Source organism: Squalius cephalus (assembly GCF_949319135.1).
Source record: "Squalius cephalus genome assembly, chromosome: 9".
NCBI lineage: Eukaryota > Metazoa > Chordata > Actinopteri > Cypriniformes > Leuciscidae > Squalius > Squalius cephalus.
This window is the reverse complement of record NC_137130.1, coordinates 37885017-37898224: the sequence shown is the minus strand read 5'-3', so window position 1 is coordinate 37898224 and position 13208 is coordinate 37885017. Positions and strand designations below refer to the sequence as shown.

The 13208-nt window shown below is 35.1% G+C and overlaps 1 protein-coding gene across 1 annotated transcript; it reads right to left on the bottom strand.

The window, feature by feature from the left end:
• Positions 1–1801: 1801 nt before the first annotated feature.
• Positions 1802–5542, bottom strand: en1a (engrailed homeobox 1a). Its single transcript, XM_079880620.1, has 2 exons — positions 4904–5542; positions 1802–2272 (listed from the first exon to the last, which is right to left on the bottom strand). Exons 1-2 carry the CDS (start codon positions 5280–5282, stop codon positions 1959–1961), a joined length of 693 nt encoding a protein of 230 aa, XP_079736746.1. The 5' UTR covers positions 5283–5542; the 3' UTR covers positions 1802–1958.
• Positions 5543–13208: the final 7666 nt, after the last annotated feature.

Genomic DNA, 13208 nt, shown 5'->3' with positions numbered 1-13208 from the left:
CTTGACAGTGTGTGATTGCTGCTCTCACTGAGCCTGTCCGGGCGCGTCTCGTGTGTGTGTGTGTGTGTGTGTGTGTGTGTGAGAGAGAGAGAGAGAGAGAGAGAGAGAGAGAGAGAGAGAGAGAGAGAGAGAGAGAGAGAGAGAGAGAGAGAGAGAGAGAGAGAGAGAGAGAGAAAGAGAAAGAGAGAGAGATGCAGATGCCATATGCCATATGCTTCAGGCCATGAGCTTCAGAAAACAAACAGTGATTCATTCACATCTGGATAAGGTGTTCACGACTCTCTGACATTGCTTTGATTAATCGGTTACAGAAAAGGCAAGGTATGCCCACAAAACATCGAAAAAGTCACTACAGCCTATCCTGTTCTCAAACTCTCAGAGCCATGCAGCTAAACGGGGATTAGCGGATAATAGTTTAGAAATAACAAGCCTTACTTTCCCTTCAATCAAAATATTATTGTTATACGTAGACTATTATTATTAGTATGCTGTGTTGTGTACTCTTTCAGTTAACACGATATATTTTGCACCACGTCTTTGTCTTCCCACATAAATATAAAATTAATATAAATAAATAAATATGTTGTTATCAGTCTATATTTAAATATTGCGGCAACACTTTACAATAAGGTTAATTAGTTAACATTAGTTACATTAGTTAGCATGAAGTAATTATGAACTGCACTTACAGCATTTATTAATCTGGTTAATGTTAATTTCATAATTTACTAATACTTTATTAAAATCTTGTCAACATTAGTTAATGCACTGAGAACTAATGAACAAACAATTAGCCTAGCAGCTGTATTTACAAATTTACAACTAAGATGAACAAATAGAGTTACAAATGTATTGCTCATGGTTAGTTCATGTTAGTTGTTATCTAATGTTAACTAATAAACCTTATTTGGGGTATTTGAGCAGTTTAAGTCTTTTAGTGTTTTGGATGGTCTATTGATTTAACATGCATCAGACTGTTATCACGCTGTCTGTGTGGAGATGTCACATTATATTGTTTTACTTGCATTACATATTTCTATAAACTGACATGACAGACTGTCATGTAAAATGATGCGAGAGTCAAGAAACTTGATTAAACATAATGGCGAAACAAGACGAAGCGAGTTTGATGACTTTGGTTACTCCATTCTCTGAAAAATATAATAAGAAAGGGACAAAGTAACAGAAGTCCAGGAGAATAAATAGCAGCGTTTTGCAGGTACAAAATGTTTTTATTTGGATACAGTATTAAATATATTGTAAAGAATAATATCTGATATCAGATAAGTATCCCATTATTATCCCAAGTCCCATCAGCAAAGAAAAATATAAAAAAATGTAGCCTATTGTAATATGAATACATAAATCGAATAAAATCTTTGGCACGAAGAAATATTGCTTTTAACAGCATAAACACAATAATTGTTGATGACATGTAAAGTTCCATTTGACGGATAGTGGCACGCAACAATTTCAAACAACAAAACGCGATTTGAATTGAATCCTCAAAATCAGAGGGCTGCGTTTTCATCAATTCCACATATAAAAAAACACCCGCTCGTCCAAAAAAGGTTGATAAAGTAACTTATGATCTCCCATTTTTGTCGTCCGGTCAAGTACTATAGTTTTTCTTGCTTCACTTCCATCTGTCCTTTCTCTCCTTGTCTCTGCTGAACACGATCTCATTAAAAATAAGTAGCCTATCTGTAGCACGAATTGTCGTGCAATTTATACGCAACAAAAATAGTTTTTACGAGGCTACGACTCGCATTGTAACCCCCTTGGGTAGTATGTCCCTTTAGTGTGGAGTACGTGCGTAGGCCTATTACAAGCCATAAAGTGGGTATCATGCACGTAAAAACTTTTTTTTTTTTTTTTTTTTTTTTTTTTTTTGCGTAAATTACGCGATAAATAATTCGTGCTATAGATACGCACTTTCATGAGATCGGGCTGCTCTGCTAGTGCCTGTCCTTTTCCTGAACGGTGTTGGTGGAATGGTTGTACAGTCCCTGCGCCATCAGCTGCATCGCCAGCCCGTTCTTGAAGCCGCTGGCCTTCTTGAGTTTCGCCCGCTTGTTCTGGAACCAGACCTTGATCTGCGCGTCGTTGAGGCCGAGCTCGAGGGCCAGGGCCCGGCGCCGCTGCTCTGCGATATACCGGCTCTCCTGGAACTCGGTCTTCAGTCTCTGCAGCTGCTCGGCCGTGAACGCGGTTCTGCCTCGCTTGTCCTCACTGGAGCAATGCTGCTTTTTCAATTTCCGGGTCCGAGGGCCTTGTGTGGAGACAACAATGAGAGGAATCCATGAATATCAACCAGCTCATTAAGTGTCAAAGCCAGTCTGGACTACACACACAATAGAGCACTGGTATTGTTGTCATGATGCCACACCGCTGGCCCAGCAAGCAATATTGCGTTTAAAAGACGTCTAATAGCCGTCCAAACACAGCCCAGACGTCTAGGCTAAAACAAGGCAAAATTTGGGCAGTCAGAGAAAATTTAATAGACCTTTAAACCATAGCTCAAGAATAGACTAGTCATCAACTAGATAACACAGAAATGAAATGAGTGAAAAAATGAAACCAAACACCTTGTAATCACTGTTTACTTTGCTTACATGATGGAATATCATACATCTCGCAAGTTATTTTGGCAAAAACGACATGTAAACGTAAACTCAAGGTACTCATAGCCGGACTATATAGGGTCTATATTAACCCAGACGGTGAAATGACGGCTGTTGCTTGTATTTAAATGCACATCAGAAGAGATTCTTCTTATTTTAAACAACAATAGCTTGGAAATTCCAGTCATGCGATTGATTTCAACATCACTGAGTAACAATAAGTAAAATTTACTTAATTTTGCAAGGTTTTGCACACAGATTTTGTAAGTAAATTTCACACATGGAATTAAGCAAAATCTACTTAGGCCTAACTAAATTAAGTAAAATTAACAAAGAAAAGTAAAAAGTTTGAGTTTTTGCCAGTTAAAGTTTGAGTTTTTTTTACTTAACTGAAGTTTATTTGCAATACCCATTTTACTCCAACAATATAGCACTGAATTAAGCCAAGTTTAAGTGAACGCATAACTTAGAACATCTAAGTAAATAATACGGACAACATATCTTAATAATAAAATGATACCCACCCGAACACACAGATCTCACAATAACACTAACATTCAATGGATCATTTTTGAGTATGAATAGAAAATGAACTCTAGATGTCACGAAACAGCAAGTTACACAACAACAAAAGCAATTATAAAACAGAGTAAATACAGCTGGAAAACAGTGAACATTCAATCTTATTATTTTGTATGCCCCAGTGCATGATGGGAACACCGGTATCAGAAAGCTGAGTAGATTTTAATTAATTTTATAATGCTGATATTTACGCTTTAATTTATATAAGCTTAAATTGAGAATTTACTTCGTTTTTAAATGCTTGCCAGAACTAACTTATTTAGGTATTATTTTAAATTACAACTTATTTAAAATTACATTAGTTTTTTCAGTAGTATTTACTTCACAGAATAATTTTTATCTGAATCGTTGGGCATCCGATGATTCATTTAACTTCTAAACATTGGCTATTGATATTGTGTATTATCAATTTGTATTTACATTAGTATTGTGGACATATGAACTATATTTTAATGATGTTGGTGGTGTTACAAATAAAAAATACTGAGACATAATTGAGTCTAACTTGTTTCTTATTTTAAAAGTAGCCGAAGAACCTTTAAGATCCATGGAACCTCGACAAAGGCTCCTTTAGATTTTTTATTTTTAAATGTTCTTCACATCGAGAAAAAATGGTTCTTTTAAAAAGTGTTCACTGAAATGATATTCGTTATGACGTCCAGTTCTTAAATGCAAAATTCAGCAAAGACATAAGAGACTGAGCGACTTTAGATTATAGCCTACAACCTTCCACGGGAATGAAAAAAAAAAAAAAAAATCCATTCATTCAGTTTTAAATGTTTAAACGAGAAATAGAAATAAAATATAGCATCTGATTAAAAAAAAAATAACGAAATTAAAATGAATAAGCTAAATATATATGAGAGAGTAAATAAACTAATGTCAGTAAGCCACAAGCAAGATAATTTTCGAGCTCAATCGAACTAACAGATTATTTTTGCTAATTTCTTAGATTTTAACATATTTATTCAACAATTATATAGTTTAGTTTTTGTTCTTGCAAGACGTTTACATAACGTTTATTATTAAACTACGTTTATTCAATGCGTCTGACAAGATGACGACGATGATTATTATTATTAGGCTATTTTATTTAAAAATTTCAGTCTCGAATTCTACAAACTATTTTAAAAATTCAGTCAAGGCTTTCACAAGTTTTACAATCTTTATCTATCTAGTTATTATTATAATAATAATTTATATATTAATAAATTAATATTATTATTGTCGTACGTTTATAGTCAACTTTTCCTTAATTGCATTGATCAAATGATTAATGCAAATATTTGTGGCACTATAAATTGTAAATAATAATAATAAATGAAATAACTTAAATTAATAATTTAAAAAATATTGTCTTATAAATTGAAACCCATAATTGTACAGTGTATTAATAGGTCTGGATCGTGCATGTTGTAAATTATGGCCTTTTCTGTGCCTGTATGAGTGTCAGCAATTGGTACATTAGGTCTGGTTTGATGAAACCCTTTATGAGGAAAGCACTTTTGTGATAGCCTACACACTACAGTGTGTGTGCTCGTGAAAGTAAAATCGCAACGATCGTAAATAGCAGAAAACTAAAGGAATTAAAATACATTTCATGATCCTGCTTTTAGTTTAGGTAACAAAATAATATATGGCCAACACAGAAAGAAAATACACTTAACAGAAATATTTTATTTGTTACCATGCCTTACCAGATGAAGGCCGATCAGAGTATCTCGTGCAATAAACCCAAGCGGGCCACAGGGAGTCTTTCCCGGGCGAGGAGCTTTCCCCTTCACCTGGGCTACTCAGAGCACTGGATGACTCTGTGCTCCCTCTCTCGGCCTCGGGAACCCGCCCGCCGACCGGAGACGAGCCGGTGGACGAGCCTGATGAAGATGATGATGAACCCGGGCAAAGCGCGCGCCTGGCAGAAACACCCCGCACTGACGCGCGCGCGCCCCGCTCGCGCCTGCAGCCAAAGTCCGGTCTCAGGATATTATCAATGAAGAAGTTCGTGTTTCTGTGCGCGTGTTGCGGAGAGGCCAGAGAAACAGTGTCATCCTCACCCTGATCCCGCTGCTCCTCCATAACAACTGATACTCGCTCCTGCGCGTGGATATAACCTGTTCTGCTCCAAATATAACGTTATCTAGGTATCCGTGCCAGCGCGCTAATTCCCCACATGTTGTAAGTCAACTTGTTGACATAACACTCGCGTGTTGTCTGTCACCTCGAGCGCGTTTCCAGAGGACTGACAGCGCGCAGGTTTCGCACACCCTCTGCATTACCAGACCTGAGTTTGACACCTCTTTTTTTCTGGAGCTCTACTCGTGCACAACAACTCTTAGTGGCCGCTAACCGGAAACACATGAGATCACGCAGATGAGCGCGAGCCTATCCATGACAAAGAGCTCTGCGCGCCACGAGTGTCCGTTCCGCGCCTGTGCGCGGAGATATCAAACATTCTGCCTCCTGTCACGCGCAAATTCACCCACCCTCCACACAAACAGACAGAGCAGAGAATTAGACTTGAAAACATGTCTTCAGACATCTTTGGCCATTTACAGATTTTTCTAGTAAAATAATGTCATAATAAATTAATTATAAGATCACAAAATACCTCATGTAGATCTACAACAATACTTTGCAAAAAATATATGCCTGCGTCACTTTTAAAGCCAAAGCCAAATTAGCTTGGCAAGTGGATAAGAGAGTGTCTTCTAAATGCTTTAATTTAATTTAATTTAAAGTTCAGTCAAATCGATTATTCGCATATAACATTAAAACATGTGTTTATATAATATATGTGTGTATATATCATTATATAAATATTATATACTGTATATACACTGTATATAATATCTATATAATAGCCTAATATATACAGACATGTATTATATTATTATGTGTAGATTCTCTCTCTCTCTCTCTCTCTCTCTCTCTCTCTCTCTATATATATATATATAAGCTATATATATATAAGCTATATATATATATATATATATATATATATATATATATAGATAGATAGATAGATAGATAGATAGATAGATAGATTATATAAACAAAAATGTGTATGTCATATTTGACTCCACTAATTTAAATAGAAAAATATGTACATATTAGGCCTACCACTAATATTCATTTTGTATCATTCCCTTACAAAATGAACTTAACCAGTTTAGCGATGGTATTAGTAAAACTGTTATATCTGTTATACAAATGGTAATCAATCCGCCAAAAACATGGTTACTTAGCCTACTACACTTTTACTATAGTAGCCTATAAAAAAAAAAAAAAAAAAAAAAAAACTGGTTATTTTTGGAGATTAAAAAGTAGGCCTAATACGTTACATTTAATTTAGACCTCATTCAGGACAATTGAAAGTCAGATTGGAATATATAGCCTAAAATACTAGCCTATCGCGTTTGCTCTTAATTAATTTCTAATGACAACAGCAGGCCTATTACCGGCTCCTTCTGAAGAGCAGGCACTGAGAGCCCGCTATCTCTCTCACAGACGCGCCTTATAGAAACATAATTTATAGCTTTTAATTAGCGAGCATTCAACGCGATCAGTGGGGCGTTTATCACACAGACAACAGTGAATACAACAGAGTTAAAGCGCTGCCACAACACACACACACACACACGCGCGCGCGCACACACACACGCGCGCGTCCTGATGAGGCTTGGCTTGTAGCAAAAGCTCTATTTGCATAAACGGCTGAACTGACAGCTAAATGCCCAGTGATTAATTTTATCGCTCACATGGCAGAGTTTTTGTGAAAATATGATGAATGTATTTTTTCATTGTTAAACAAAATGTAAACGAGCCTGGATATTACCAATGATTATGCGTATTGAGCTCAGTGTTAGGTGTAACTTTCAGCAGTTTAAAATGTGTTATTGTGAGCTCAGTTCAAACACCAGGGCCGATATTCGTAAAAATAGAGGAAAATCGTTATTCTCAGAAATGAATTTCTGCTAGGCTATTCTACAACTTTTAGAAATTCAGACCTTCATGTGGCCTATAGTTGCAATAACTAACCTGTTAAATCGCGTTTTCCAAAGGCATCGTTGGCCAACTATCGCAATTTCTATTGAACTCTAATGGTAACGACAGTGCCTATGCGACCATAGTTCTATAATATAAAAGTATTGAAAACACATTATAAAAAATGTTTCTCTATAAATGTAAATTGGGCCTACATAAAACATGCACATGGTGAATAATCTTTAAGCAGAGACCTGTAAAACGCAATGAGACACTTTTCTCGGTCCACACACTTCTTCACAGGACTGTATGCCTTCTTCGGGTTCTTGTCATGCCAGTGTTTCACATATCTGGATCACGTGAGTAAAGGTGTGCAGCGAGGATCACAGATATCGTTACGCGTTCAGTCATGCGTGAAGAATGTGCTCGCAGAACAGATGTGCATCGGTCAAATCTCTTCAGATTGTGATTGTGGCCTACATTTCCACTTCAGATTACAGAATAAATTCTTCAATTAGGCGACTAAATTGGTCCAAAGGGGCTAAAGGCACAGCTTTGTGTTTTTCACTGCTCCCAGTGTATGATTGCAGGAAAAAAAAATGTTGTGTTGAACATTGATGGAGCAACAGATTTTGTGTGAAAATAAACCATAAAAGTGCACGTTTTGTTTAAAAATCTTATAAATGTATGAGGTTTCAAGATGGGTCTTTTACCGCACAGACACACGGGGTAAAACCAGCATTGGGGCAAAATACACACAGGATTGATGCAAATACTAAAGATAAAATAATATGTTTTTAATAATTTCTAAATTAAGACAAAACAAACACTTTAGCAAAGTTTGCACTATTTTCTGTTTATTTTGATAAATAAAAGAATTCTTTTTTTTTTTTTGTTCAATAAATATACTGTCATTAATATGATCATCATTTTAAAAATACAAAAACACAATTAATTATTTATTTATTAAAGTAAATATTCTGAAAGCATTGAGTGAGATCCCATAATAATTTAATATAGATTTACATTAGTCACAATAAATCATTTTTAATTATATAATAGGATATATATATTTTTTAAACATGATGGTTTCATTATGGTGATTATCTCTAAGGTGGACACCCATCTTAATATATGATATTTACCATCTGAATCTGACCTTGTCATGTCAACAAATGGAAAAGTCAGTCAGCTGTTTATTATCATGTTAATTATTGTGTCTTTCGCCTTTTACCCCAAATACCATACTTTTACATATTCGTCCGTCCATTTTCTCTTATCTTGAAATTCGAACTCTCTTTTTTTAATGGTCCAAAAAAAAAAAAAAAAAAAAAAAGAAGAAGAAAAAAAGTATAGATTCTCACATTTAAGGAAAGCACAATGCCAAATTCTCTTTATGGAAAATACTGACAACTTTAAAGAAACGGCAAATACGAGTGGAACATCTGGCGAAATGTTTTATTGTAAAATAATATAGCTAAGAATAATTCATGTATCTATTGTGACAATATTATTTAATTAGCTAAACTATGAGTAAAATAATCTCTGTGTAAACGTTTCCAAATCTCCTGGTTGGAAGACGAGTTTTATTAGATCAGTTCAACAAATGCTTTTAACCTAAAAAAGTGTTTAGTATTGAAACAATAAACAGCCAAAATGTGATCAGTATGTTTGTTTGGTGGATGAATATGAACCACAACACTGCAGATATATTGCAATATGTTGCGCCCTCTCGTGGCCGGTTAGAATAGTGACGCCACAGTCCTGACGAAGAGCGCATGCGCGAGAGCGAGCTCATGTTTATCAGTACTGATGACGCGTCCGCAAAATGCATAGTGAGGTAATTCATAAGATAACGAAAGCATTTCGATGGGTCTTTCACCGGCTTTTTAAAGATAAAAGGGACTAGATTACACTTAATATTAAACAATATTATTGATCTCATCTGCCTGCATTGACACCATAATATGAGAAATGAACTGAGCAGGGGTGCGTTTCCCGTAGGCTACGACGTAACTCGCTGCTTCACTATCACAGTACGATGCATTGTTGAGGAAATAAACTAGCTAGTCACGACTGTTTCCCGAAACTATATTGTCGCAAATTGGTCGTTCAACCACGTTAGTTTATGACGTCACGCAGGTGGTGGAGTAATAACTTATTTTAATGATCTGTTTGAGATCGAATTAATGCTAGATGTTTTGATATAAATGACAGACATGGCATCTAAGGACTATTTCTATTTTTTCTCAGTTATTTTGCTTTATTTCCAGATTCAATCATGCTCGTTCAACATAGTACGTTCGCACATGCGCATAAACGGTGCTTTAAATCTCTTGACAAACTAAAAGATGCAAATGACATTGTATGTATTCTAATTCAAAGACACAGTTTGTAATGATGAATGCCAGCTTGCTTATTTTGCTTTTCTTTTACTTTCTTTTACTGTCTATGCTGTTTCCCTAAACCATATTCTCTTTTTTTTTTTTTTTTTTTTTTATTTTTTATTATTAATGTCAAGGTTTCAAAAATATAACTTACATAGCAAAGATGTACAAATTACATACAATGGAATAAAAAAAGAAAAGCAGCATATATATATATATATATATATATATATATATACATACATATAGCCTGTACATATACTCATAAGAATAAAATAAAAAACAGAACAGAAAGCTTTAATGAAATAAATTAAAATGTTGAAACAATTTTATTGTCTTAAGAGCTTTAAGATTCTTAGATGACGAAATGCTTTGGATGTATTGTTGGACCTCTCTTCTAAAAACAATGAATAAGGGATTCTGCTGAGTGAATTTACTACGGTGAATGTGAAATTTTGCAAGGAGCAATAATAGATTAATAATAAAATACTCAATTTAGCTTTTTGTATATTAAAGAAACCAAACAGTACATCCTTAAAAAGCAAAGAGAAATCCGGAAGCACATTGCACTTAATAAAATTAGAAAATTCAACCCAAAATAACTGTGTGTGAGGACAATCCCAGAAGATATGAAGAGCAGTTTCATCAGGGGCACCACAAAAAGAGCAACTTGTGTTTATATCTGATTTAAACCTTTTCAAAAAAGCTTTAGCAGGGTAAATTTTGTGTAATAATTTAAATGAAACTTCTCTAACCTTGTTACTTATTATGTATTTCAAAGGCAGAGTCCATACTTTTTTCCAATCAATATGATCAAACAAATTCTTCCAATACGAGGTCACATTATGGAATTGTTACTAGCTCCTTTTGAAAGAGAGATCTAATTCTATTATTACGTGATAAAGGATTTGACAAAAAAGCACAATTTTCCTATTGGGAGTTCAAATGGGTCTACAGAAATAGGAAAAGTGTTCGATGATCTAACAGAGTCCTTTAGAAGCATAACAGCTCCTTTAGGGATTGCATCCATTACAATGGAAAATTCCTTGGGAGTTACTGGGAAATTAAATTGACATAAAAATTCTTCATAATTTAAAATAAAACCTTCTGAATTGAGTAACTGGGAAACAGTCAAAATATTTTTCTCAAACCAGTTACTAAAAAACAAAGACTTCTTCTTATATACAATATTTTGATTGTTCCAAATGAGGTATCGATGAGGGGAAAAGTTGTGTTTAAAGATTAATGACCATGCAAGTAATGCTTGCTTATGGAACTTAGATAAATTGTAAGGGACTCTAGCAATATTATAATTGCAGACCAATAGGAAAGGGAGACCACCTAATTTGGAAAAGAAGTGATTAGGAATAAAGTTCCAAATTGAATTTGGACTACACAAAAACTGTCTAAGCCAGTTAATTTTAAAAGTGTTGTTCAGAGATGAGAAATCCAGAAAATTTAAACCACCATTATCATATGTATTCATTATTACCGACTTCTTAATATAATGGATTTTGTTCTTCCAAATAAAATTGAAGAGGATTTTATCGACTGACCTACACATTTTGTTGTCCACATTTAGAGAGAGTGCAGGATAAGTCAACCTGGAGATACCCTCAGCCTTAGCAAGCAGTACTCTGCCTCTCAAGGTCAAGTCTCTCTGCAACCATGCATTAAATCTTCTTTGCTAAACCATATTCTCGCAAATTGGTCGTTCAACCACGTTACGTCACGCACGTGGTGGAGAAATAACTTATTTTAATGAAACTGTTTGAGATCGAATTAACGCATAATTTAATTCTTTTTTTGATATAAATTACAGACATGGCATCTGAGGACTATTTTGTTATTTTTCTTTATTTAAAAAAAAAAGAAAAAAAAAAAAAAGTTAGGGGTAAGTTGATCCGAGTCAGTGGTTGCACCATCTGGGTGTAAACTGACCATCTAACTAAATCAAAATTTTAGAGAATTTACCTCTTTTTAAAACTAATTTAATAATACATTTTCCTTATAGTCACATTTATTTTCTTAAAGCCAACTCCAACACAAAACCAAATGAAGTTGTAATTTCAATATATTTAATTGTTTGAATTTCTGAAACAATGTTGAACACCAAAGTTGTAACCCTCCCAAACATAGACCAAACAGAGAGTTTGATGAGTAGCATCAAATAAAAACCGAATTAGAATGAATTAATGTCACTGAAACTAATAAACATTTAGTCAAAAGTGTCATGGTTAGCTTAGATAGGAAGACGAAGACAAGCAGATTAAGATCAATATACATCTATTTTAATGAAAGTTCTCCTAGCAGGCAGAAAGGCAAAAGAACCACAACAACCATACATAACAGAGATCAGACAAAGACAGAGTGAACAGGAGGAACTAAATAGCAAACACAGATCAAGTCAAGTCAAGTCATCTTCATTTATATAGCGCTTTTAACAATGTAGATTGTCTCAAAGCAGCTTTACAGAGATAAGCGTATAATTTAAGGTAACAGAGATTGTTTCGGCTTTACAGCAGAGTTAAGTTATTTCCATCTAAAGTTAGTTTTAATTGATTTGCTTCCGTCGCAATGATCATTTGTTATTAAATTAGGGGCCGCTAAGATGACACCATTCCCTCTACACAGACTTTAAACGCGAACCTGTGAGAAACGCTGATGCCGTTCACATGCGCATTTAGAATGGGTTCTATAGTTATGTGCGTTTGAATATACGCAGGTTTGGAATTCCCTACAAGCCAAGCCTAAACAAAATACTTGTCTTTCCTTATAAATTTTGATAAGGAATTTTATTTTATTTGTTGCTTTGGGGTAGGACCGCGAGACGAATTTTCCCGACAACGCCTTATCTGTAGAGTGGTAGTGGGATCCTCCATAGGGAGAGACTAGTTGGCACTTCAGCACTGCGTTGTCATCGGTCCAGGCGAAGGTTCTTCGTCAGATCTGGATACGGCCTGGATCCGGCAGGCTGCAGGAAAACCTCGGGATAAACACAGACACTAAAATTAGCGTAGATGCCATTCTTCTCATGATGTAACGAGTACATCAGGATTTTTGGGAAGTGTCCCCGGGGAAGTGTCCCCTTTGGGAAGTGTCCCCTTCCTTGTCACCATCAGATGATGGTAATTAATAGGACACAGGTGATACAGATGAACTAATGATGGTAACCAGGGAGACAGACTAGTGGCGGGAAACTGAACAAAGGAACATGTGACAAATGACAACTAACTGAAAACTCCATGAACACAGCGGTGACAAAAAGGTTCTAGGCATGGTAGTTTTTCTGCAGTGCTGAACGTGTTACGCCATAAGTGATTCCAGATGGAAATATATATATGATTGAGCATCTTCTGGTTCTTATCAGAAAGGGATTTGGTGTACTTGTACATCAAATACACTCAAACTAAAAAATAAAATAAAAAAATAAATAAAAAAACAATGATGATTAAACCAGTTGCATAATATTACACTGAAATTATACCAGTTTATACTTCAGATATATAATATAGTGCCTTATGGTGGGGTAAGTTAAAACACTGGCTCAATTTACCCCACATCATCTGACTCACTTTGCCCCATAGTTGCCATTTTGGACAAAACTAGCTAGCTTACCAATTCAATTTGT